The sequence below is a fragment of the Amphibalanus amphitrite genome, unplaced genomic scaffold (assembly GCF_019059575.1).
Source record: "Amphibalanus amphitrite isolate SeventyFive unplaced genomic scaffold, NRLGWU_Aamphi_draft 001327F_arrow, whole genome shotgun sequence".
Lineage (NCBI taxonomy): Eukaryota > Metazoa > Arthropoda > Thecostraca > Balanomorpha > Balanidae > Amphibalanus > Amphibalanus amphitrite.
In genome coordinates, this window is record NW_024882820.1 from 26,020 (window position 1) to 53,553 (window position 27,534).

A 27,534-nucleotide genomic window follows, 5' to 3' on the forward strand; every position below is an offset into this window, starting at 1 on the left:
TTGCGACGGTTATATGCAGCTGTTCCACTATTGCATGTGTTTCACACACGCCGAGTTTGACAGTCCTGAGACCACACAGCTGGCGATTGATAAATCACCTCAGCAGTACCGCATTTATCACGAGATGATAAATTACATACAAGTGCAGCCTACTGACATTGCAATACGGCTGCCCCGCAAGCATGGCCATTCGTTGCATTAACCCTCGCCGGACCTATTGGTTTTCTACATACGCGCCGGCCGAGGGGGGGGGGGGGCGGGTACGACCCCCCCCCCTCGCCGTTTCGCCCCTGGTGGAGCTAGCGCGTCGCGGAAAAAACTAGCGTGTGCGCCGTTACGAGACGCAGAGATTGGTACCCGATTTTAAGGTCCTAGGTCAACCGGTGACCTCTGAGGTCAGGTCAAGTGCCCCAAGGTACGGTTCAGTTTTTGGTGAATAACTTCGCAAAAAACGGCCGCAGAGCGCCGATTTTGGCAGCATCGTGTTCGTCTCGCTCAGGCGCGTCGAATGATATACTTTTTGTCCGGGTCAGGTCAACTTGGGGTGTTGACCTCAGGTCAAGGTCAGGTCAGCACCTCCAGGTCACGAAGTTGGTCGAAAGAGGTCATGTCGCATATCATTCGATTCGGCAGGTCTTCCTGAGTCCATTGGTGGCTTTCCCGACTCGCTAGCTCAATTTGATCAAGAGTTATTGACGAAAAACTAATATGACCTTGATGACGTCATAAATGACGTCACGCAAGGTCAACATTGCAAAAGTGACGCATCTAACCTTGCAAGGAGTGCATCAAATCACGATTCTGTGTGCTTGAGATAGTTAGAGATCGTTCCCGGCGCCAGAATAGCAGTTTTCATTTTTCCCCATTGACTTATAATGGTGAGGTCACGAAAATGACCTGACCTCATATGACCTTTAGGAAAAATCCGAGATATACAAGTTGTGGGACTCATAATGGATAATAGATCCTGCAAGTTTCATTTCCCTGTGACATCTCCTCTGGCAGTGAGGGCGTTGCGAAGTTGCGACATCTGAAGACCGTGCAGAGGTTCACTTATGACGTCATAGGTCAGTGACCTGACCTTACCCAAAAATGCGGTTGGTGTCAAAAGATGTGGCTTGGATCAAAGGTCAGGTATGCCAAGTTTCAGCTCTCTATCGCCAGCGTGTTCGGAGCTATCGCGAAAAAACCCTATGGGGGGGGGGGCGGCACCCGCCCCCCCCCCTCGGCCGGCGAGGGTTAACTTACAGTCATTTGCAGTTTTGCAAGCTTGAAAACATTCTACCAGTAGGTACCGAGTACCGACCTAGTCGCGAATGTATCCCTATTTTGAATGCATTCAAAAAGGCCTGACCTTCCATTGCAACCGGTCCACTGATGGTGATGGGCTGGTCTACTCACAGACCACTACCTACACTGGTCCACATGCGGACCAAATCCCCAACCATTGACCAGGCCCTGCAGCCCTCAGGCTAGACCCCCAGCCGCTTATTTGGCCACTGATGTTCTTTCGCCGTCGGTCGCCCCGTCGGGAGCATCGTTTACTGGAGCCCATCGCTCATCCCCAAAGGCACTGCCGCAGGCACCGCCTTGGGGCACCGCCTTGGGGCATTGCCTTGGGGCATCGCCTCGAGGCATTGCCAGCAGGGGCGTGTGCCAATCAGCTGACCGAACGCTCCTAATGGAGCCCGATAGACACGATCCCCAAGAGACCAGATGCTCCCCTTCTCTGAAAAGGTGTTGGTTGATTGACGTAGCAACGGGGGGGGGGGGGATAGCATCAGAGACAGATATGGTATCCTGATAAAGGAGAAATATTTAGCCTGATATTCTCCCTATACTGTGTCCTAACACCGTATCCTCTGGTTTACTATTTTTTACCGAGCCAATAAGAAAAGAATAGAGCTGGTATTATGACTAGATAAAAAGGTGCACTAGAGAAAACTCTGTCAACCGTTTCCCACCGGTCGGTGCCCCGAAGATAAGGAAGAGGGAAAAGGGGTAAAACTTTTTTTTTTGACCCGAGTACAGTGCACCGCGGAAAACCAACAACCAGGAGAGGTGGTGGTGGGGGATTGCAGCACTGGAAAGGTAAACGAAAGGTATGCCTCCTTTTCAATTGTAATGTGTCTTCAAATGTGCGTTTTTCACGCTTGATTCGAAAATACGTTTGATAAAAAAGAAACGGGAGGTAAGCTATTTCCCTTCCGCCACTCTGGTCTCTGCCAAACGACCCTTCATCTCCGAGTCGTCTGTTCTCTCCCTCTATCGTTTCTCTCAGTCCCCCCCCCCCTCACCGGTCGACTTCTTGTCAGCGTCGAGACCGGCTCCCAGCCCCCTGGGAGGATGAAACTCGGCACGCACGGAGCTCATCAGGGGAGGAGAGGCCCGGGAGGAAATTGGTGGGGAGGACACCGGATGGAAGGTAGGTCAGGCATGCTAAGGAAGACAGCGGAGGGGAGGGAGGTCCTCCAGACCGCATGCGATGGGAATAATAATAAGATGGTCAGATAAAGGTGATAGCCAGACATTCGTGCTGTGCAATACGGTTTCTAGCCTAACAATGTCAATATCGTTTCAAGCAGTGATGTTGCAGATATATAGATTGCTGGTGCAATGGGGTACGAGAATGGCTGACTCAATGACCACTTTGCGCCCATAAGTTGCAAAGATGAAACGATAAAGAGCACGGCCCATCAGCTCGCATATTTCACGAGCGTTGTTTTTCGCTCTTTTTTAATAAATTTATTAAAGATTGAGCGAGTGATAAAAGTGGCGAGTCGTTAAGCTTGACGAATGGTTGCCAGCCGTCTATCACAACACAGCAGGGCGTGGCTATTAGCATCCGTACATCAAGCTATTGGATCATCTTACGATAAACGGCAGACAGCTCATACGGATACGATAAATTACTTCAGCAGGCAAGAGGCGGAGCAGCCGGTCTCGATCAGCGAGCCCAGCGCCACCTACAGTGACAGCTGTAGCGCCACCTGTGAAGATATTGACCATCGACGGACATAAATCGAGTAATGCGTCCGTGTTTTGCAAAGGCCCGGCCTGTGTATCGAATACTGGGAACGAAATATGCAAAGCTTCTAAAAGCTAGGCATTTGTTACGATGGGATAGCCGACAATCTGAACAGTCCCCACACATCGACACTGAGTTTATCTCCATTTATTTCACATATCACTCAGAAGCAAACGCAATAAGCTATCAATACAAGGTAAAGGTGCTTGTTCAAAATTCTGCATGATGTAACAGTGCCGCAGTTTTGAGTCACACTGCTCTAATTCACTGAGCCAAAGTTACCTAGTCAAATGGTCACCTAGAGACACTAATAGTGAATGGTGACACACACAGATTTCCACCTATTCCAAGGAATTATCACATTCAAAGCTTTCACCACACAAACCATGAATGGTGAAGGTAGCAAATAAGTGTGAGTCAGCTTGCAATACAAGGCAGCGATAACATTTGAAATAGGTTTTGCTTCCTACTCAGTGATCACATCATGTCCAGCAATTATGGTGTGGATTCTGGAATACCACAGACATGCACTGTGCACTTTGTACTGCCTGTCCAACTAATCAGTAATCACATCACAAAAATAGATGTCTGAAATAAGTACATAGGTATCTGACAAACCAGTTATCATTTATCACAATCATGCCATAGCACAGCTGTTGGTTGGTCTCTGTGCTCTGGCGGCTGGTCTCTGAGCCTCATCTGAAGCGGCCAGGGCCTGGGCGATCTCACGGTCCATTTCCTCCTGGGTCATTGGTCTGGATTCCGACAGAGACTCCTGGATAGCCCTGGCCAGTGCCTGATCTTCAGTCAGGTTCCCTTGCAGCTCTGCGGGAGAGGCGCGAGACACATTTCTACTCCACCTGCTGCCCGAGTTGGAAGATGAACTGCTTCCGGTGGATCTGGGGGCTGCCTTGGATGCCTGAAGCCTCTGCATGGCAGCCAGGCCAGCCCTGCTTGTCGAAGCTCCCTTTGCGGCACCTCCACACTCGTGATCTTGGGGATGCCGATGAGTGAGGCAGAAATTGAGCTGGCAGCTGTCACAGGTGACTTTGATCAGTTCCTTCACCTTGCAGCCCTTCTTGTTACACCTGTTTGTATAGATTTTCCTCTTCTTCACAGCTGGATCACTTTTGCAGTCATTGTCAATGTGCGCACTCACAGAGATATCTGGCATGTCCCCCCGCTTCATGGGTACTGGGACGTTGCACAGGGGGCAGACTGGCACCTGGACATCTTTCTTGTACGCAGAAGGGCATTGATGCGAGCTGTACGTGAAATGATCACTACAGAAAACTTTCTGACATGCATCACATTTTACAGGCAAGAAGTCGATTTGCCTGCAAAAGCTCTCCGAACAGTGTTTCCCCAGATCAGGAAATTCCATTTCTCCTCACTCGTGTCTCGTTGCTGCAGCTGTAGAGCCTGTTAAGTGACGACCCTGGGATTAGCTTGTTTAGGCTTTTTGAAGGATAATGCAACAAATACCAAACGAATTTTAAAATAAAGTAAAACCACGTACACCATCCACAAAGAACGTCAGCCAAGTGCGCCGCTATTTCGCCGCATTCGATTATAAGCAAGGATGATTCAGTTCGAGAAAAGACGAGAAGTGCATTAGCATGACTAGGCAAAATTATATGACATCATTAGACATTTATTCATAATGTTTACCATTTTTTGCCGTTGTTTTCACCAAGTTAACCAATATTTAAATCTTATCATATTTAATTTGAAAATGTCAAAGCGTCGTTCATTACGAAAAGACAACAACAGGAATTTTTATTCCGTGACGTAAGAAACATCGAATATCGCATGGGATGAGTGAACATGATTGTTTACAACTCGCCAGTCATCACAGTTCGCAGATTCCAGGACAAATCTTCGTATGGCATTTCTTCGTCGCGCAATTCTTCGTCCGCATTTCTTCGTCCGCAAATCTTCGTCGGCGCATTTATTCGTGTCGCATTATTTCGTCTCGCATTTCTTCGTAAGCGCAAATATTCGTAGCGCATTTCTTCGTTTCCGCATTTCTTCGTCGGCGCATTTCTTCGTCAAGCATTTTTTCGTCCACGCATTTCTTCGTCTACGCAAATCTTCGTCCGCATTTCTTCGTCCACGCAAATCTTCGTCTGCGCATATCTTCGTCCGCAAATCTTCGTCCCCGCAAATCTTCGTCCGCAAATCTTCGTCCGCATTTTTTCGTCCACGCATTTCTTCGTCTACGCAAATCTTCGTCCGCATTTCTTCGTCCGCGCAAATCTTCGTCCCGGCAAATCTTCGTCCGCAAATCTTCGTCCGCAAATCTTCGTCCGCAAATCTTCGTTAGCAAATCTTCGTCCGAATTTTTCGTTCACGCATTTCTTTGTCCACGCAAATCTTCGTCCGCAAATCTCTGTCTGCGCATATTTTCGTCCGCAAACCTTTGTCTGCGCTATCTTCGTCTCAGCAAACATTCGTCCACAAATGTGGTTCAATAAAACCATGAACAAATATCAGACCATCAAGTGATTGACGAATTTAATGCAATATGGAATGGATGATCGAAACTTTTGAAGTCAGATAGATGAGGTCTGTCAGGTGAAGCTATTGTATTTGGGAGCCGACAATTGTAACATTCCATATCATTTGTGTCCCGGACATTCTTTTTTTCGCGGTCGATGAATGACAATATAATCTCTTGTACCCTCGCCGGCATAGGCGGCGGAACGGGGAAAGCACCGGGGCACCGTTCCCTCTTTAATTTTGGCCTTTAAACAGACGTAGTCCTATGGGCGTTGCATGGAAAGAATGGGACTAAAAGTCGGCAGTGCCGTGCCCCCCCCCTCTAATTGAAGGTGTTCCGCCGCTACTGCTCGCCGGACCTATTTGTTTTCTACATACCTACACGCCGGCCGAGGGGGGGGCGGGTACACGACCCCCCCCCCATCGCCGTTTCGCCACTGGTGGAGCTAGCGCGTCGCGGAAAAAAACGAGCGTGTGCGCCGTTACGAGACGCAGAGATTAATACCCGATTTTAAGGCCTTCTAGGTCAAGGATCGGCTTACGGCCCGCGGGCCGGATCCGGCAAGGAGGGTGACGGTTGGATCCGGCCCGCGACCATCTGACGTCCGGCCCGCGGCTGGTATCAGCGACTTAAATCGTGTTCCGGCCCGCGGTTCCTTCAGAAATCGACTCCGATATTAAAGTGACTTAAATGTGCTTTGGCACAATAGTTCTTCCTTTGCACACTTCATGAGTTTATAAACACTATTTGCGGGTGTTCTTGTCTAATTCTACTTCTAGACAAAACTTGCTCGGGCCGGACGTCAGATGGTCGCGGGCCGGATCCAACCGTCACCCTCCTGGCCGGATCCGGCCCGCGGGCTGTAAGCCGACCCCTGACCTAGAAGGCCTTAAAATCGGGTATTAATCTCTGCGTCTCGTAACGGCGCACACGCTCGTTTTTTCCGCGACGCGCTAGCTCCATGCCAGTGGCGAAACGGCGGTGGGGGGGGGGGTGGGGTCGTACCCGCCCCCCCCCCTCGGCCGGCGTGTAGGTATGTAGAAAACAAATAGGTCCGGCGAGCAGTAACGGCGGAACACCTTCAATTAAGGGGGGGGGCACGGCACTGCCGACTTTTAGTCCCATTCTTTCCATGCAACGCCCATAGGGCTACTGTTAAAAGGCCAAAATTAAAGAGGGGAACGGTGCCCCGGTGCCCTCCCCGTTCCGCGCCTATGCCGGCGAGGGTACAAGAGATAATATTGTCATCAATCATCGACCGCGAAAAAAAGAATGTCCGGGACACAAATGATATGGAATGTTACAATTGTCGGCTCCCAAATACAATAGCTTCACCTGACAGACCTCATCTACCTGACTTCAAAAGTTTCGATCATCCATGCCATGCATTAAATTCGTCAATCACTTGATGGTCTGATATTTGTTCATGGTTTTAATTGAACCAAATTTGTGGACGAATGTTTGCGGAGACGAAGATAGCGCAGACAAAGGTTTGCGGACGAAAATATGCGCAGACAAAGATTTGCGGACGAAGATTTGCGTGGACGAAGAAATGCGTGGACGAAGAAATGCGTGGACGAAAAATGCGGACGAAGATTTGCGGACGAAGATTTGCCGGGAAGAAGATTTGCGTGGACGAAGAAATGCGGACGAAGATTTGCGTAGACGAAGAAATGCGTGGACGAAAAAATGCGGACGAAGATTTGCGGACGAAGATTTGCGGAGACGAAGATTTGCGGACGAAGATATGCGCAGACGAAGATTTGCGTGGACGAAGAAATGCGGACGAAGATTTGCGTAGACGAAGAAATGCGTGGACGAAAAAATGCTTGACGAAGAAATGCGCGTACGAAGAAATGCGGATACGAAAAAATGCGCTACGAATATTTGCGCTTACGAAGAAATGCGAGACGAAGTTATGCGACACGAATAAATGCGCCGACGAAGATTTGCGGACGAAGAAATGCGGACGAGGAATTGCGCGACGAAGAATTGCCATACGAAGATTTGTCCGGTTACGCAGTTCGCAAGAATGAATGACTCAGGAATGAATCGCTATTGAACTGCAAATGAATGCATGATTGGAGCCAGTGCCCGGAGTGTTTTTATATACCCTGATTGGAGCTGTAGGAGAACCACTTTCATCAGGCCTACACGCAAAATTCATAAAGATGGCCTTGGACAACGGGTTTCGCGATGCCAGAACAAGCAGTGGAGAAAGCTTTGCAGATCAACTGATAAATGCATGCCATCTCGCCGCCAAGACCTCACTGCAGCCTTGCACCAGTCTTTGACAGCAGTGCGGTTTTTCGAATAGTGGGTGGATTTGCATTTCGTGTAGGGCGGAGCCACGGACTGAGGCTCACAGCATTGGGCATTTGAAGCTCAATGCTGGTCGGCATGTCATCCCAAATAAACTGTTACTTGTTAGCAAAAAGCCTTTCCATCCACATTCCACATGCCCCTGTGATAAATATCACTCAAAAGTCAAAAGCAGCCTTCTGTCTGCATCTGTCGTCGGTAGTGTATGTATTTGCCATCGACGCGGCAGCCGGGCAGCGGAGTACAACATAAACATCACTAAACGCCTCGTGAACTGTCACTGACGAGCGCTCCTCACTACCTCAGGGCGCGGCCGTATCCCACACAAACAATCGACATCGCTACTATCGCCTCTCGACCGAAAATATCAGTCACATAAAATACAAACTGACTTCGCGGGATGCGCACAGCCCGCCATTGCGAAAAAGTCGGAAATCCTGTCTCGCTGAATGCGTCCACATTGGGTTGTGGTGGCGAGTTGACATTTGCCGTTGATCCTTGGATAACTTTAAAGCGACTCGCGTAGAGTTTAGGACGGGCCATCTTACGGACATGTTGGTGGAATATGGACATAGGAACGTCCTGGGAAGCAAGAGTTCAAACACACCCAATTGAGTTCTGACTGATCGATACGCAGCTATGATAAAGATATAGGTATAGTTGGCCTGAAGGCCTTGACAAGACGTGTCAGCTCGGCTCCAAACTATATGAAGGGATGGTTCATAAACGACTCATGGACACGGGGACATATTCGGATAAAATTGAACCAAACACTCGCATCACATAAAGGTATCTAAGTCGGGAGCTAAAAAAAGGTCCCATGAAAGATTAACACTATCTTGATACAGTTCCAAACGCAAGAAGTCACGTAAAATGAATGCCTCACAAATTCAAAGAACCGAATAAAAACTATAAAGAGTTCGTGCAAGGGTACACAGACATATTAAGCACCGACAAGTCGGAAAACAAGACAAATCAACCTGCACACGACGTACAATAAGCGGGAGGGAGCCTCCCCCGGCGACACTTGGACAAGCCTTCCTGGACCGGGAATGTGAATATTAGAGTCTAGTTCTACAGCACATCCTATACGACCTATCGCCAGAAGAATTATTACCCAGGGGACGGGATAGCTGACTTCACCGAAACACTCACTAGAACTCGCACTGCCCAGGGTACAGCAGTCTCACACACTGGAATGCTCTTCTCCATCATCAGTTCCAAAAGATCAACCGCCATGGCCTTGATGTAGCTTCCACGGGTTCAGCCATGGAAGATGCGTAGATGCGTAGACTGATGTAGCTTCTTCCATCACGGGCTAGTGTAGTATTTTCCGATGTCCTACGTTCGTGAGCGTAGTTAACAGCGATACATCAGCCTCAAAAGTCGCAGGAGGAGTGAACCGGCTCATGAAATCACAACCACACGCCTCTCTCTCCTCTCTCTCTCCTCTCTCTCCTCTCTCTCTCTCTCTCTCTCTCTCTCTCTCTCTCTCTCTCTCTCTCTCTCTCTCTCTCTCTCTCTCTCTCTCTCTCTCTCTCTCTCTCTCTCTCTCTCTCTCTCTCTCTCTCTCTCTCTCTCTCTCTCTCTCTCTCTCTCTCTCTCTCTCTCTCTCTCTCTCTCTCTCTCTCTCTCTCTCTCTCTCTCTCTCTCTCTCTCTCTCTCTCTCTCTCTCTCTCTCTCTCTCTCTCTCTCTCTCTCTCTCTCTCTCTCTCTCTCTCTCTCTCTCTCTCTCTCTCTCCTCTCTCTCTCTCTCTCTCTCTCTCTCTCTCTCTCTCTCTCTCTCTCTCTCTCTCTCTCTCTCTCTCTCTCTCTCTCTCTCTCTCTCCTCTCTCTCTCTCTCTCTCTCTCTCTCTCTCTCTCTCTCTCTCTCTCTCTCTCTCTCTCTCTCTCTCTCTCTCTCTCTCTCTCTCTCTCTCTCTCTCTCTCTCTCTCTCTCTCTCTCTCTCTCTCTCTCTCTCTCTCTCTCTCTCTCTCTCTCTCTCTCTCTCTCTCTCTCTCTCTCCTTTCTTCCTCCCTCCTCTTCTCACGTCATCGACAACGACTTTCCGTGTCTTCACCGCCTAAAACTCCAGCACAACACTATGGACTAAACAGCGCAGCAATCACTCTGGAGTCTGGACCAAATAATCTGGCGGCGGTTCGGCCGTCCTGGGCCGGAGGAGCACATCACTCGTCACAACTCTCCTGACGTGGCACCGCGCCTGCGACAGTCTCCGAAATCATTCGCGTCTAGCTGGGACGGCGACTCGACTAGCAGTAGACACGCACAGTGCTGGGTCCACTCTGGCTCAATCCTAGCAGAATGGGGCGTCCCTCGCCAGCAGAGAGCGCTGTAGCGCAGCTGGTGCATCTTCAGACCTCCTGGGTGTTTTAGTCCATGTTTCCAGCCGTCACACTCAGCAAAGGGTCAATGAGTGTGACGCAGCAACCTCCGCAGATGACATCGTCTGAGCACCAGGAGTTGCGTTTCCTAACGGTGTCCATTTCTCTCAACTGTCCTCTACTGAAGCAGGGCATGGGACATAACCGCAGTCTCTGGACAGGCCCATGGCGGATGGACATAGTCGCGTCTCATGCTAGTGCGCATAGTTCTAGAAGACGTGGCGATTCAGGGAGTTTCAACCAAGTCAGTCCACATACGCTGGATCGTAAAGCACTCTGACCACTTTTGGATAAAGTTCACTCACGAGCACTATTCCGATCACCCGATCTTCCGTGCAAGGGACCTCCACTAGGCGGGTTCATTGGCAAACGGGATGTTCAGCGCAGCCACAGAAGACTCCCTAGTCGGGACGTAGGAGTTCTTTCATAATGACTTCAGTGCAACGAACACCACCACTTTCATTCCAACATAACGGAACGCTGGATACATCGAATCCACAGAGCAGGCGATCCCACACGTATCTCTCGCATCGGACGCACACTGGACTTGCCCTTTTCGACACCATGTTGCGTCCTCTTCTTCAGCAATGAGTGCCCAGACATAAGATGACTTCTACGGAAACAGCCTATAGCGCGGCATCAGTCATCCGACTCGACTGGCACCTTGGATGAGCGCTCTGGTGGGCGCTTTGGAGACGCCCTGGGAGCGGCTCTCCAGGACACTCTGTAGACTCCTGGACACTCCGTGGCACTCTGGCGCACTCAGAGATGTCCAAACGCTCAGGGGCATTCGCTGGGCACTCTGAGACGCTCACTGGGCACTCCACGACGTTCCCGAGGGCTCCGGCGATCTCAGGAGCACGTAAGTGCCCTCTGGAACACTCGGGCGCCCCACGGCATTCCGGACACTCTCCAAGGCGTCTCTGTGATGCCCGGGGCGCCGCTCTAGCACGAGGCGCCTTCAGGTGGCATGTTGTGTGCCACCGCGTCCAGGTACATGTTGACATAGCCAGCCACGTCGACCGTTTCTGACTCGGAGCGGCGGATGAACGCGTGTTGGAGCAGGGTGTTGTACTTGGGACGGCGGCTTTCGTCCTTCTCCAGGCTGTCGGAGGAGCGGGGTGGGGAGTTAGATTCAGAGACAACTGAGACAACACTTGGGAGATAGGTGTCAAGCGTAATAGCAGCCCATTGGGAAGGGAAAGGGGCGTTGCATAAAGTTACATAGCTTCTGGACCGGCGGAGTGGTGACGAGTGATCATCAAAAGTTCAGCACTTTCTGACCCTAAACAATGATATCTTCGCATACATTATGAACGCATGTCATCGTTTCTCGTAGGTAGGGTATGAATACAATTTAACAAACCTCCTCGCGCACACAAAAACAATCCATAAGCCATCATAACACCCGTCTTTAATGGCGCTATTCTCTCGCCTATCTCTTACAAGTATCCTCTCGCTAGCCCCCATTGGCTTCCACTACGCCACTCACCATGTGTTGACGAAGTCGACAAACTCTGCCGTGAATGTGTTTCCGTTATCGCAGCTGGCCAGGCGGGGCGGGTCACCAGACACCACCTGAGTCAGCTGCTCGAACACAGAGTTCCAGCGAGGGTACGGGAACTGTCCGGTGGCCAGCTCGAATAGCGTGATACCTGCGATTGGGGAGATGAGACAGGTGAAAACCAGGCAAAGTACTGGCCGAGGCGTGATAATGTTCAACAGATTCAAGAGCAAGCATCGCAGACAAGGGCCAGAAAGCAATAATTGTACAGTAATCGGAACACTGTCACGAAAATCCGTGGATTTTTTTTTTTAAGTGTACCATCACAATTCTTAAAAAGATTCAAAGTATCATGAAAATCAGCGTTTCGTTGATTTTGCGGTTGTTAGTGAAGGAAGGAGGGGGTAGAACGTAACTAGCAGGAAGAGAGAAGAGACGAGAGGTGAAGGGAGAGTAAGAAAGGAGAATGGACTGGAACAAGAGAAAGCAGCACTTACCGAGAGACCACACATCAGAACGGACATCGTAAAATCGCGTCTTGGTCGGGTCAATCCGCTCCGGCTGCCGGCAAAGGTCACCGACAGGTCAACGTCAAGGTCAACGACAGGTCACGTAAGCGGTAGGGGTCAACCGCGACAGACCACTGACGAGTCAAGGTCAGGGATAAACGGACGCGGACAGAATAAAGTCGGTTTAATCATCATTTCTTGCAATAATTCATCTAGCGTTGGCTTAATTTCTGTTTACCTTTATTATTTGCCCATAGAGCAAATAGCAATGCATACTGTAAGAGTAACTACTCCCAGTGGCGGATCCGGGGGGGGGGGGCAAAATGGGCACTTGCCCCCCCTCCTCCCAAATGGCATAATTTTAACATTACGCCTATCGACAAGGCATGGAAAGAATCGATAAATTGTTATGGTTTGCCCCCCCCCCCCCCCCCAAAAAAAAAAACTCTGAGCTGGATCCGCCTCTGACTACTCCTGAGTGCTGAGCAGGATTCCTGCTCGTCCCTCGATTATAACCAGTGACATCACGTGAATGGTTTAGCACTAACGAGTCCATTTTTCCTTACAGATGAGAAGTCTATCTGTTCATCCATTTACCTCATGGGTTCGTATTTCGTAACCTGTTGGGACATTTACTGGAAAGAACGCATCTGGACAGGAATGACACGCTTTACCGCATGAGTGGTTAGGCAAATGAAGCGAGATCAGCTTCCGATTCTCCATATTCTCTGTACGTTTACTAAAGCATGAGCGAAAGTGAATATTTACTACATAGTAAGTGGAAGAGAATCGCAAACAACTAACAAGGGTTCCTTATTATTCTAAAAAAAACCCTTAATGTCATTTATCAAGAATAGAAGTCGTGAAAACGAAGAATTATGGAGACGAAAACAATAGAAAGCTAGAAATGAGATATCGATAAATTCAATCACAAATCAAGGAAGCAGTTTTCTAAAAAAGAGATACCGCTGCCGAACTAACATGTTAACATATCAGTCTCATCGATACTTACCGCCATATAGGGCCTGCATCCGGCATCCCTCGTCTTGGCGATGCTGTCCACCAGCTGCCCGCTGATGCCGAAGTCGCAGAGCTTGATGTTGCCGCGTCTGTCCAGCAGGATATTGGACGGCTTCACGTCGCGGTGGATGATCTTCAGCTGCTCCTTCAGGTAGTTGAGCGCCTTCACAGTCTGCATGGGGCGGAGGGAAATGCAAGGAAAGATAATAGATAATAATTCATTGCAAATATATAAATACAATTCATCACACCAAAGACGCTGTACGTATGACATGAAGAAATGAATAATACCGTAAATAATCATGAAGTTACTAGCACTGCACGTCGACCTTCTGCCCCAGCTATGGTAGCATGAATTATTCTCAGAACGATGCGGTATCGGAACGCCGAGTCTAATTGCAATGTACAAATCCCTTCTACGAACCACCTATTGCATGCTGCGAGCACGAACTTCGGCCCAAATCACAGGCTGATTTCATAAAACAATTATGTATGTGATCACCAGCCGCCTGTGTAATGTTGGCGGCGGTTAGCGTTCGTGGAATGTGCTAGCATTGTATCGCGGTGAATCCCCCTGTCATCGTAACAGCCTGGCTCGACGGGAAATTCTCGGTCTCAAAACATATTAAACAGCAGAAAGGGAATGCGAGGCAAACAGGCAGTAATCAAAAGGAAACAAAACAGCCAGTTACAAAATAATGGCTGATAATCTATGTTTATTCAAATACCTGCCACACGTCTAGCGATGAAAATTGCTATGTAAACAAACACGTTTTCCCAATCTAAATTAGCATTGATACCAGCCATCCGTAAGGCTCAATTATACTCACCGCGACAGTGATCTTGCCGAGGATGTTCTCCGGGATCCGCGAGTGGCCGTGCTCGTAGATGAACTTGTAGAACTTGTCCAGCGACGTGTCCATCAGCTCCATGCATATCCAGCAGTCGCCCTGAACGGATACACAGCGGGCAATGTTAGGGGATTTATTACAGTCGGGCCGACACAAAAGGGAAGCCGATGACATCAATAAACGGGATTGCAGTCTGCAATATAAAATTATGGTTCTTTTTCATTAAAGACGTGAATTAATGCCTGGTAGTATTAGACGTAACGAACGTGTTTATTGTATAACGACAGCACGACGGTATGTAATGCTATTTACCGACACTGATCTCACTGAAGTTTATACCTTCAACTGACATCCGAGTATGTGCGAAATAAAGTCAAGTTCGGCTGCGGCAAGAAAGAAAAAAAGACAGTGGGACAGCATGGCTAAGGGACAGATGCCGAAACTAGTACAGATGAGCCATTATGCAGTAACTAAACAACTCAGTTCAGGCTACCCGCTAACACAGTACGCACTGCCAGCGTTAAACGAACCCACAATGACACCACGACGTGGACCCACCCAAGCGATAGTGAAAGGAGATTCTGATATGGCTGAGTCAGAGGGGCACTCCCGATGAATCAGAGAGGGTACAGGTGTCGCCCCGGGATATGAGTATGACAGGGACGAGGTATATCATTCAACGCAGACAGCACGGCGGTAGCAGCACCAGGGGCGGTATCTGACTGATGACACGACCGAGCACTGCTGGCATTTGGGAAGCTGACCTGACTCTATCTGGTTCCGGGATCATTTTTATATGGGAGAGCTGAAGTATTTCATGCTTACGAAACAATAAAAGAAAACGATGTCACCTATCTAAAAAGACAAATCGCATACAGTGTATCCATTTTGTAAAAAGCGAAAAAAAAATTCACGGACACACAACCACCCCGGAAAACTAACTGCAAAAGAAAATAATCGTTATGAGAAAATGACCGCCTTTCATTGAATTTGACACCAAATACCTACGCATCAACCACACACACTGCGCACCCGAGCGCCTCGGGCACGAGCCTGGCAGCGTCACCCACCTCCTTGAATATGGCGCCGTAGAACTGTACGATGTAGGGACAGTCGTTGGATTTCATCACCACCTGGAGGTCCATCAGCAGCTGTTTCTGCTCTGTCTCTTCAACGGTAGAGCGGATCCGCTGGGGAAATACCAGAATGGTTAGAAACGGTGGTGAAAATGTTGGTGGTCGGGTAAGAAATATAAGTATCGGCATAGGTCACTGCAAGCCACTGGGGGAAAAAAAAAAAAAAACAGGCCGAGTGAGTAGCGTTCGAAACATATAAAGTGCATTGACTGCTGACTGTAGATCACTACACCGGAGAAACTACACAATACATAAAGTTATAAATATGTGTAAATAGAACAAAAACCTTCGGAAATCGTTACTACAGAATAGTCATAACGCCGTTGTAAAAAAAAGATCTAACTACTAACGATTAACGATTTTATGATTCGTGACGATGCAGCCGTATATATTTTGAAAAAGACGTAATTCATACGCATTACTCGCAGAAAGCAAGTAGTAAATAGTACGCACTGTCATCGGACGTCCGAACCAAGGAATGCCTGCATAAATCGATATTAGCGAGCTCTCTACGATTCCCCAGTTCCATTTCCGTACCAACGCCTCTACCCAGGAAACAAGACTATCAACTGGAGCGCCTAGCCACCGAGCACAAGCGCGCCTTTAAATTTGCCGACAGGAAATGTCATCCTTCGCAGCGATAACACGACGCGGAACCCATTCACGGTACAGACGGGGACGATAACGCAGAGGACGATGACCTATGATCTCAAAAGCCAGTCGAGAGTGGGAGGTTACGATCAACAACGACCGACAGCGGCTAAAAGCGAACAACAACGACCGACAATGACCGACAAGACTGACAAGGGGCGAGGGAGACGACAAATAGAGGATCTCCCAGGGGAGCAGTGACCAATTCCAGTCCTCCGATGGTTCGGGAGAGCAAATTGGGGGCAGTGGCTGACTGGACAGGCTTTTAGTTTGACAAGGTCCGTACTGGACGCTTTTAGCACAGTGATTCTGGCCTGTATGTAGATGAATAGAAGCTATGAAGGCATCATATATGCGACTTCATTTAACCCGGCACCGCCTGGGCTATTTCCGTACCCACATCAGCCTGGGGGGGGGGGGGGTCGGATCCGACCCCCCCCCCCCCTGTTATCTCGAGAACCAATGGTCGTATCGAACCCCGCGAGGCGGCGTTCGAAAGGTCTCTACGAGACCTTCTCAAAGCACTCTTAAGATTTTAGGATTGAGGTCAACTTTCGGGTCAAGGTCAGGTCAAAGGTCAAATTCAGGGGTTTTGCATGAATCGGCTTACGGACAGCGGAATCGACAGCTGCTGCTCGAAACTCACCAAAAATGACCTCAAAGGCCTAGTGAAGGTACCATGTGCGTATAGGGGTCATACTAGGTACAGGTCAAGGTCAGGTCAGGTCACGAAAGGTCACGGTTTTCACTTTCTGCTACATGGGCGTGCGACACATGTTTTATGGCTTATTTTTCACGCCAAATCCGATGGTAATGGTTATAAGCAGGGATGCGGAGCCGGAGCCGGAGTCGGAGCCGGAGCCGCCGGAGCCGGCATATTTTGCCCGGAGCCGGAGCCGGAGCCGGAGCCGTGAAACAATATAGACCGGAGCCGGAGCCGGAGCCGGAGCCGCCAAAAAAGGGGGCGACTCCGGCTCCTTTTTATTTTTTGAAGAGGAAAAAAATAATTGACCTAGTTCGGTTTGACAGTACAAGGCAGTGAAACATATGGTATGTTCTTACGTCATGGGCCATCAAGTGAATGAAAAAAGCCGAATATCCCCAGTATCCCACAGTACGCAATCAACTTCCTGTCTGCTCCTCCCCCCCCCCCACCCACGTCTACTGCATCCCCAGAACATGAGGACCGGTCATCAGGTGACGGCCATTGTTTTCAAGCCAGTGCAGTGGACTGCGACTCCCAGCACCGTCTCTGCCGAGACGGGTGTCAGCTTACGATGGTTCAGTGAACTCCGATTCGCGGCGACTGCGTTTCCAATGCCATCGCTTCCTAGTCCTTGTTCTGCCAGTTCTCTCCGAGGTGCGTTTACGCGGGGACGCGGTCATGAGCCGGTCATGGCAAAGAGTAACGCGTATAACCAATCCAATTTTTCTTCCACCCGTATTTAATTGATTGCATAGGGGATGTACTGAGTCGGAGCCGGAGCCGCCGGAGCCGGAGCCGCCGGAGCCGGACCATTTTACTCGGAGCCGGAGCCGGAGTCGGAGCCGCCATAACATTTCACCCGGAGCCGGAGCCGGAGCCGGAGCCGATTTTTTTCTCCGGAGCCGGAGCCGGAGCCGGAGCCGTCTGAAATTTCCACGGCTCCGCATCCCTGGTTATAAGTGACCCCAAGTCACTGTGCTGGTGATAAGTGTGCATTGAAAGCATAAAAAATCGTTTATACTATACATAACTAAACGAGGGCTAAGAAAAAAGGTCAATTTTTCAACTTTTTATTTTTGACATAAAAATGCACTTTTCTAGACGAGCTTTGTCCCAGGAATCTAGTGGTGCCATTTGTTTTCACATGCGATGTTCAGAAGTGCCTCTAATTCACGAAAATGCTTATGACGTCACCATGCCCTATGCATGTTGGGGCTATTTTTTACAATTTGGGGGTCAAAATTCAAGATAGAAAGTTGAAATTTGGGGCATCTAATGTTCTAATAGAGCTCTACAACATGAATTCCGGTTTTTTTGGGAATTTCCAAAATTTTGGATATTATTAGCTGTTTTCCAAAAAATATAGTTTTTTGAATTTTTAGGGGTGAAAAACGCATTTTATGGAAAATCCGAGATAGCCATCTTAAAGAACTTGTTGAGCTGCGTCTTTTGATGTCCTTAATTTGCAATTTGCTTCAAACCCTGATTTTTGGCGATTTTTTTAAACATTTACCACTTTTTGACTAAAAACGCCATGTAGTTACATCACTAAAATCGATATATCTCAAAAAGTTTTGAAAATTTTTTCTTAAAAATTGCACAGGAGACGTCAAATTGAAGGGGGAGAAGGTATGCCAAGTTTCAAGTAGATAGCGAAAGTGGTTCATGAGTTATTCAAGAAAAACGGAGGGGGGGGGGGTCGGATCCGACCCCCCCCCAGGCGGTCGCGGGTTAAATGCAAGACCAAAAGAATCATAATCGGCAGCGCGGAAACGTATCCATGGTTACAGATGGATAGGCGGTAGGTTCTGATGGATAGGATAGGGGATACTATATTTACGAACTTACACAACTTACACAATCTACAATATGCACAGCAGCATAGAAATATACAGTGAGCACTATCCCTAAGTTAGACCGATTGAACATATCAACAGCCCCCGCCCCCGCCCCCCCCCCCCGTCACCAAACCCGCCCAGCAGGTCCATCGTCCTACCTTGACGGCCATGACGGTGCCGGAGGCGCGGTGGAACATCTTGTTAACGGTGCCGAAGTTTCCGCAACCGATCTCCCCCAGGTTATCCAGGTCTTCGGCGGTGAACTGGTACACCTGTGTAGTGAAACATCGGTCAACACCAGACCCAGTTAGCAGTGTTCGTGCGCTAAGAGGAAGGGAGGAGACTCGTTGACGCCTCCACAAGTCTACACGGCTACCGATGTCACAGTGAAACCTGGGCTGCTTTCGTACCAAAGAATCACCAGTATGAGTTCTATGTGCATCGCAAAATATCGTTATCAGATATACACATGTTTGGAACACAGATGTAAATATGGTGTTCACGTCCAAGGAAACGTGATGTCCGTACGGGCAAAGTCCGTAAATAAGTTCGATAAATCACGATCATCAGTCACTAACATCTTTCATTTCATATCACACTGAAATGAAACGTACCTGATTGGGCGATATTTTCATCATCCCATGTTGTATGCTCTTGGGCACAAAATACTTCTCTCGGAGTCTGAAATGGGAGTAGAAGCGGTTAGCCTTGCCACATCCCGCGGACAGTACAGAACATTTCAGTTTCTATCACGTTCTACTCAGCTCTGATATCAGCTGCTGTGTTCAAAAACTCCGGGACGATCCTCTGAGCCATAGGACAACCCTCAGACCACTCACTGTGTGGTTGGCACTGGCAGGGGCAGCTTGGGCGTCTGTTTCAGGAGGGACCCCGAGTTGGTGAACGAAAGCTTCAGTCGGTTTCGCTTCTCTGCCGTGCCTGCAAAACAGGCATTACGTAGGTAATTGTTCAACGAAATAACATCACGACGTTGGAAACGGCAACACGTCATGCAATGCCAAAAGCTTACACACATTGAAGGAAGCACAGTGACGTCCTCTTATCAACGACCTGATAGACACTAATTCCTCTAAATGCCCCTTAGACACTTAGCAGCTTCCAGCCCAGACGCTCAGCATTCGTTACTCACTATCCCCAGGACTCCAACCCTCCCATATACCCATTCAACACTCCCTAACCATTCTAACAAACACTTTATATGTCACTCCCTGGCATTTCTTGGCTTCTCCCCTGAGACAGTCATTTACCACTCATCCCAACACACTCTCTAACCATCTTCTGACTGTCACTGGTCACACTCTCAGTCTTGCCCTCCCAACCACCACCTCCAATAGTGCCCTCACCCAGTCCAGGTCCCACCACCTCCAATAGTGCCCTCACCCAGTCCAGGCCCCACCACCTCCAATAGTGCCCTCACCCAGTCCAGGTCCCACCACCTCCAATAGTGCCCTCACCCAGTCCAGGCCCCAACACCTCCAATAGTGCCCTCACCCAGTCCAGGTCCCACCACCTCCAATAGTGCCCTCACCCAGTCCAGGCCCAACCACCTCCGACAGTGCCCCCACCCAGTCCAGGCCCCACCACCTCCAATAGTGCCCTCACCCAGTCCAGGCCCCACCACCTCCAATAGTGCCCTCACCCAGTCCAGGCTCCACCACCTCCAATAGTGCCCTCACCCAGTCCAGGTCCCACCACCTCCAATAGTGCCCTCACCCAGTTCAGGTCCCACCACCTCCAATAGTGCCCCAACCCAGTCCAGGTCCCACCACCTCCAATAGTGCCCCAACCCAGTCCAGGTCCCACCACCTCCAATAGTGCCCTCACCCAGTTCAGGTCCCACCACCTCCAATAGTGCCCTCCCCCAGTCCAGGCCCCACCACCTCCAATAGTGCCCCAACCCAGTCCAGGTCCCACCACCTCCAATAGTGCCCTCACCCAGTCCAGGCCCAAACACCTCCAATAGTGCCGTCACCCAGTCCAGGTCCCACCACCTCCAATAGTGCCCTCACCCAGTCCAGGCCCCACCACCTCCAATAGTGCCCTCCCCCAGTCCAGGCCCCACCACCTCCAATAGTGCCCTCACCCAGTCCAGGCCCCACCACCTCCAATAGTGCCCTCCCCCAGTCCAGGCCCCACCACCTCCAATAGTGCCCTCACCCAGTCCAGGCCCCACCACCTCCGATAGTGCCCTCACCCAGTCCAGGCCCCACCACCTCCAATAGTGCCCTCACCCAGTCCAGGCCCCACCACCTCCAATAGTGCCCTCACCCAGTCCAGGCCCCACCACCTCCAATAGTGCCCTCACCCAGTCCAGGTCCCACCACCTCCAATAGTGCCCTCACCCAGTCCAGGTCCGGCGCCGGTGGGGGAGCGTCCAGGCGCCGACCCGAAGGCTCCCGGCCGATGCAGTGTGTACGGAGAGTTTCCCTCACTGTCGGCCATGCTGGGAGCGGCAGCAGCGGCGTTTACAGCCTGCGGAGCAGAAAAGTGATTTTAGGCTGGCAGACATAAGAAGCCTCTCCCAAAAAATTGTTGCACCATACAATGTATATTAGTTTCTAAATGCTTAAGAATATTTCTTGAAAGGCCATCGAGAATCAAGACAGTTGGAAGGCTACTCCATCTCTCATCCTGTTTGAAATGAACAATGCAGTTTCTAGAGCACTTAAGCACTTTGACTTTAGCTCTGTTCTTTCCTGTTTGATATAAATATAAGCACATTGTGAAAGTGTGAAAAAACAATAGCTGTACTTCAGCAATAGACACAACATTCTAAACTTAGCTTTAACACATCACATTAATGCATCACTTCAATTTTTCTAACAAACTAGAATTATCAAGTCAGATCTCATCACCAATGTTGTAGCACAACAAGTTATTTGTTTCCCATGCAAGTGTGATGTTCAGTTCAAAGCATGTATTCGACCCAGATACAACTCTGCTGGGGAAGGATAAAACACAGTCACAAAATGCACAGTACACATTCGTCACATATATGTCTCACCTCAACCTATAAATAAAAATTCATACCTATTAGGTATTTGACTGATGGTCTGGATCATCCCCAGAATCAGGTCAAAAACATCAAATTATGAGATTCCAGAATGTGAAAACACACAAACACATTGATGATAGCACAAAACCACCCAAAATTAGCAAATGAAGGGACTGCAACAAGAAAGGCCAGTAATCTGGAAGCATGCTAATTAAAAGCTGACACCAAATAAGTAAGTATAAGTATAAGTAAGTATAACCAAACAATAACCATCCTAAATGGGTAGGTAGGTATAATGCTCCACTTCCTAGCCCAGCTCAAACAAATCAAAATGACGATCAAACCAAATAAAAAAAGAAATATTTGACAGCATCAGCTATTGCACGGAATACTGTGCATATTCATGTAGTATTATGGGCAGTGTCACACTTCAGCATTGAACTACAGCCATGTCTCATGCTTGGAATGGCACCACGGCCACTCAATTTGGGGCAACACCTTGATGACTGACGCTCAATCCTCATCCGCACCACACCATTAATCCTCAGTTTGCAATGCATCGAAGGACAGAAAACCAATTCAAAGAGTTAACCTATACACATGATATGCTGTCATATTTTACATGCTACAAGGCCCATGTCACATCACATTAGCCCAAAATAAAAGCAAAATTCCAGAAGCAACGAAAAGTGTTGTCATCACAACGCAGCACATTTGTCATATGCAATCAAATGAGCTTTACCCCCAAACTCAGTAAAATGAAATGTTTCCAGCCATATATCATGCAAATATGTTCAACTCCAAGAAAACTATCTCAACCCTCAAGCTGAGAACTCTGAAAAATGTGGTCCAGAGCGTCCTAACGAGAAAACGTAAAATACTTACGAAAAACGAGGCGCTCTTGCCCGTGAAATATCGAATCGTAGCGATGGTTCAAAACTTTCTTATAGGTATCTTGGTTCAAAACTGCGAACAAATTGAAATTAAACCGACAACGCCAACCATCTCAAGAAGTCGTTTGTTATTGCACATCGACTTCGAAACTCACGAACAGGCCCATGTCGTCCCCTATCTCTCTGCGTGTCCACTAACACGAATGACGTCACGCATGTGGGCGGAGCTATGGGCGGAGCCTAACGCACGCGGCAGTCCAATCCGCCATATTTGAATTTATATTTTAATAGAATCTTGCCGATATTTTGGGTGAAGTCAATTTATATGGATATCTTGGTGACAGTTTAGCTATACGAATAATAATTTATTATGGATGTGCGTATATTCAGCTTGGAATTGCAATTAAAGTTCCGCACCGCATAGATTCGAACTCGGGACCTTTGGAATACTGCGCGGGCACGCTAACCACTACACTACCGCGACCGCGCGGCGGCCGGCGGCAGGGAGGCTGCGGAGACATGGGGGGACATTTTACGCTTTTGTGAAAAAAGCAAAAGATTTAGCGAAAAACACGTAATAGATAACTTGCAGAAAATTGTCTGCTCTTTTAGATAAGATACTTAAGTTTGATATATCTTGTGCAGACTTCATTCTACAGTGCTTCGAAAATCGCTCATTTACATGGGGATTGAACGGGACTTCGAGACTTGACTCCAAATGACGTCACGAGCTGACGTCACGAAAAGGTAGAATCGCCGGACGACCCTACCTGGTATATAGGGCCTTGCTCACGAAAGAAAACACAACGAAGTCCAAAGTGCAAGGCAGCGTTCATACCACCAAGTCTTAAAAGTTAGGCTAAAACAGTAGACCATTACAATAAATCTTTGCTTGTTACCGACTACATTTATGCTGGTACAATTTGTAATGTTCTTGCAGCGCAATGTTTCTTTTTGGAAAAAAAAAACTGTGGTGTTCCATATTGATTCAATGGGATTTAAAATCGTAGCAAAAGTGGTAGCAAATGCATTGCGTCCCGACTCTAAGGAAAGTGCCGTGTGAACACAGCTTAAAGAACTCCTACGGCTCCTGCGCTTCTTTCCTACTGGCATCTGTCCCCAAATTCTACCAAACTAGCCGTATTTCTGGCAGAAATAGTAGAAAGGTTTCGGATTATCTTTACCTTACATACAGTACGGATTTTTTAGGTCCGGATCCCGTCACATGGCGTTCAGCACCAGGGATAGTATGAATTGCAAAGCTCGACGCGTAGGGCACTGACGCTCCCTGCCCGCTCTGGAGCTTTCAGAGCTCAGAAAAAAGCAAGTCCTCATATTTTGTGTCCGCAGCCGGCTTGGCCGTAACCTACATACTCCCAACCTATCAGTCACTTCACTTGAAACAAAATGACAATGGGCCGTACAGATCCTGTTTCTCGCTCCTCGCACTAATCACTATCCTCAGTTCCTTTGATATTGTAAACAGAACATGACCAAGCAGCGAGTTACACACTCCAGTGCAGAACACAAGCTTTTCGCGACACTCAACTTTATTCACAGAATCGTTGTGTTTCACAACGTAAAACACTTCTGAGCGAGGCAATGAAAGCCCAGGGTGGTCTGTTTCCCTACCATGCCGGGGCTCCGAGGTGTACGCTCGGGACCGGCGCAGCGCCTCTACCATCCAGCGCGCAACTCCGCAACAGGAAGCTCTCAGCGCGTGGGCCTGCGCGCACACCATAAAGATCTACAAAAACATACGCGCAACAACAATCGCGGCGATACAATGTCGTCTCGGCACAAAACACGCGGCGGTACAAGCTTGTCGGCGCCGACCACCAGGGCAGTTCCCTTTACACTCTACGGGCTACAGGCAAAACAACATAGGGGCTCCTGATGTTAATCAGGGAACGAGTGCTCCTTGCCTTCAAGACACCAGAGAGTTGCCAGTTCAACACTAACACGAATGCCTACATATCTGGCACAGCCGCGGCCAGGTCAGTGGCTCATCTCAGCGGTTCTTGTGCTATGATTGAGAACAATCAACCCATCACTCTAAGGTCTGCCTTCACAAGGGCAGCGCTGAGGATTTGGAACGCTGCCGTGCATCATAGGGAGGCATAGAGCTTTACAATGCGTCACATGCGCATTGCGCACATTATGCTACCTTTTCGCGGAACATGAACGTCCCCACTTTCAAAAGCTGGGAACAGACGTAGAAATTCAACAGTTTCTTCACTGAAGAGCAGGGGCCTAAAGCCTCAAACTGCGGGCAGATTGAACACCCGAAAAACATCCGTAGAACAAACCATCAAATACCAATCACCGAACACATCAATACCGCCAATAAATACTGAACACAATACAAAAAAAAAACTAAGTACAAGCCGATAGCATCATGGCTATTGTGCATTGTGACGTTTGAGCACTTCAACTGGCATGGTCCAGTAGAAACATAGAGCAGCCGCTCGCTACCTTAGGAAAAGGGACTTCACATAATCACATCGACCATTCTGACGAATTGCGAGTTTCCGCCACAGAACTCAGCCACAGACGCAACTAAACGCGCAGGCTCCGTGGTCTCGCATGCTGGACAAAATATAACTGTTCAAACTACACTGAAAAAGGAAATCGGTTCCGTGTACGAGACTATGCCACGTAGTCGATACATTTCTTCAGACATTTTTACCGCCTGGGGTTCTTGCCTAAACAGTACATCGCAAATCAAATCCTCAAAAGGAACGTGTAGGTACGACTGATATGCTGATACATCAACGATCATAATTGCAGCATCTAGTTAGGCTACCACGGTTTGAGACGGAATAAGACTAATCAAATACTGAAAAACCATCGCTATCAAGGTAAATAACCAGCGTGATTCAGAGAACTGAAATGCTGACGGCAGCTGTGATGAAGCAGGACGGTGGGATACTGGGTAAACGGCAGCACGGAATCAGTTTGTACCCAGCGGTTGGCGCGCGGCGCCGTTATGATTTGTACCTATTAACACCGCATCAATTACACAGATCACGTGCCGTGAGATGTCCCTCGCATCGCTGTAACATCTCACACACGAATGGCACAACCAGACAGGTTTCCAGACAGGAGCAACTATCTGTCTATGTTTGGCGAAATCCACCGGCGGGCCGAATGGGGTTCCACCTCTGGGACCGCTATACTAACTGCCCGTCACATACACAGACAATACCATGGACAGCGATAAACTATCCATGTGACGCCTGAAACACAGGTCTCTGTGCGCAGACTGGCACTAGCGGTGACCGAGCGGCACAACACAAAATAACCGTCTGCCAAGCAGACTCGTCTGGGTGCTGTTTCAGCCCCACATGCGTCACTTCAACTCTCAGTAAATTCTACCCTTTCTCTGGTTTACCGTAAACCCTGTTTTCAGTTATGCCCATTTTGACATGGTTCACTCCAGGCTTCACCCAAGCCATCACAATACCTGAACCAGCATAAGCCGCAATCACTACACTGAATGTAATAATCTATGAGCCCATCTCAAAGTCCACACCTCTCTAATCTAGGCTGTGTAGCGTAGATCCTATAGCGTTCTCCCGCCGTCGGAAGAAGTCGACAGTAGTCCAAGGTAGACAGTACACAGAAGCCTGTTCTTTCCTTCGACGCTAACATATACCGGTACTTCTCTTACCACCAAAAGCTACATCAGCTGAGAAGACTACCAGGCTGCTTCAGCCCCCAGTGCAGGCCGGTTTAAGCCAGACGAGCCCAGCATGAATCCACTACTTGGTCTTAGCGGCGGTGACAGCAGCAGCAGCAGTTGTGGTCGTGGTCGTGGCGGTTGAAGACTGAGCGGTGGACGCCGTGGTAGATATAGCGGCGGAGGAGGGGGACGGAGGGAACTGGGCGGCGATTCGGCTCCGGCCTGTGGCAAACGACAACAGCGAAAGATTAGTCTCTACAAAATGGTCGCATCGAATGACAGCTGAAAACCGCAGGCCGGAAGAATTCAGAGCATTGAGTGCGTTTATCTTTCATCTTTCAACAAGAAGCTGTCACAGTCACGGATCTGCGTAATTATAACTTGGGAAATATTAGTTAAAACATTCCCCACCTACAAAAATGGTAGTTACTCACGCTTAGGCTGTTCAGCAGAGTGAATACGCCTCTGGCGATTCTGTACCCCTAAAATGTACAAATACCAGGGAAGGTAGACATAATTCATAAACCATCCCAACAGGTCGACACTCTGTCATAGCCCCTGCTCCTGTAATTTACGCGCAGTTCCACAGCCGAGTGGGAGATTCTTAGCGCGTTCTGAACGTGCACCCCTCGTCCACCACCGACTCACCTCGCGATGAGCGCCTCTCCGGCGGGGTGGGGTGCGCTCCCAGAGGCGGGGGCGTCGGTTTGGCGGCCGGCAGGGGCGGCACACTGTCCGGCGCTGGAGCGGGCGGTGGACCCGGCTGAGGGGCAGCCGGAGGGGTCGGCGGCGGCGGCGGCAGCCAGCTGAACTGAGGTCGGGGCAGCTCGGACGGCGCCGGAGGGCTGGCCAGGTACATACAGCCCGTCTCCTGGCGCGCAGACAGACATACCGTCAGTCGTCAGACAGTGCGAGGGAGCTCGGTGCGAGCAGCTGAGATTAGAAGCCAGCGCCCAGCAAAATATCACAAGGTTCAAATCGCAATCAACTGTTACAAATGAATCACTTCACACAAGCAGCAGAGAAGGCAGTGCTGGTCCAAAATTCGAAATGGGAGCAAGGCGGAATCTATGCACGTTAAAATAATATTTAACAGACATCAACATGTGAAAGCGTGCACGCCAGTCGCCACCGATACAAAGAAATGACTGGCCTGCTGGTGGCTATTATAGGCCAAGAACGATAATCTCAAGAGACCCGGGACAAAATATCCCACAGCATGCCATAACTACAATGCGATCGAAGTAGAGCGTTCAAGCTGCCAAGCGGCATCGAAGCTGATCTGATGGCCCCAGATTTTGACACAGGAGCACCAACGAATGCAAACTAAACGAGCCTCACCAGCTTCTCCAAGGTCCCAGAAAGCAGAAACACACTATATACTGTCGAAGATGGCCAGGCCGTCACTGGCAGTGAGCAAGGATCTTGACAATCCAATGCAGATAAACTAATGAGCTCGACCACTCATGACAGAAAGACCAGGGATT

The 27,534-nt window shown here is 49.1% G+C and overlaps 3 protein-coding genes across 6 annotated transcripts in view; all 3 read right to left on the reverse strand.

Annotated features, from left to right (window-relative positions):
- Positions 1–3,160: 3,160 nt before the first annotated feature.
- LOC122372186 (AN1-type zinc finger protein 2A-like) lies at positions 3,161–4,551 on the reverse strand. Its single transcript, XM_043349089.1, has one exon. The coding sequence runs from the start codon at positions 4,410–4,412 to the stop codon at positions 3,666–3,668; it is 747 nt and encodes a 248-aa protein (XP_043205024.1). The 5' UTR covers positions 4,413–4,551; the 3' UTR covers positions 3,161–3,665.
- Positions 4,552–9,812: 5,261 nt separating this feature from the next.
- Positions 9,813–22,563, reverse strand: LOC122372182 (dual specificity mitogen-activated protein kinase kinase 4-like). Of its 4 annotated transcripts, none has more exons than XM_043349084.1 (11): positions 22,355–22,563; positions 20,817–20,946; positions 19,293–19,383; positions 19,068–19,134; positions 18,612–18,725; positions 15,193–15,312; positions 14,102–14,221; positions 13,264–13,443; positions 12,240–12,303; positions 11,731–11,893; positions 9,813–11,343 (listed from the first exon to the last, which is right to left on the reverse strand). In XM_043349084.1, the coding sequence occupies exons 2-11, from the start codon at positions 20,914–20,916 to the stop codon at positions 11,184–11,186; spliced, it is 1,179 nt and encodes a 392-aa protein (XP_043205019.1). In that variant the 5' UTR covers positions 20,917–20,946; positions 22,355–22,563; the 3' UTR covers positions 9,813–11,183. The 4 variants fall into 4 exon arrangements, with proteins under 4 accessions (XP_043205019.1, XP_043205017.1, XP_043205016.1 ...); XM_043349082.1 differs by having other exon boundaries at positions 19,293–19,392; positions 22,355–22,558; XM_043349081.1 differs by lacking the exon at positions 22,355–22,563 and adding an exon at positions 22,212–22,313 and having other exon boundaries at positions 19,293–19,392.
- Positions 22,564–23,894: 1,331 nt separating this feature from the next.
- Positions 23,895–27,534, reverse strand: part of LOC122372183 (meiosis regulator and mRNA stability factor 1-like) — a 33,573-nt gene continuing 29,933 nt past the window's right edge. The window contains exons 28-29 of the mRNA XM_043349085.1: positions 26,696–26,918; positions 23,895–26,269 (exon numbers count right to left, since the gene is read on the reverse strand). Of these exons, the coding sequence (XP_043205020.1) occupies positions 26,127–26,269; positions 26,696–26,918 (366 nt within the window). The 3' untranslated portion in view covers positions 23,895–26,126. The remainder of the gene's footprint in view (positions 26,270–26,695; positions 26,919–27,534) is intronic.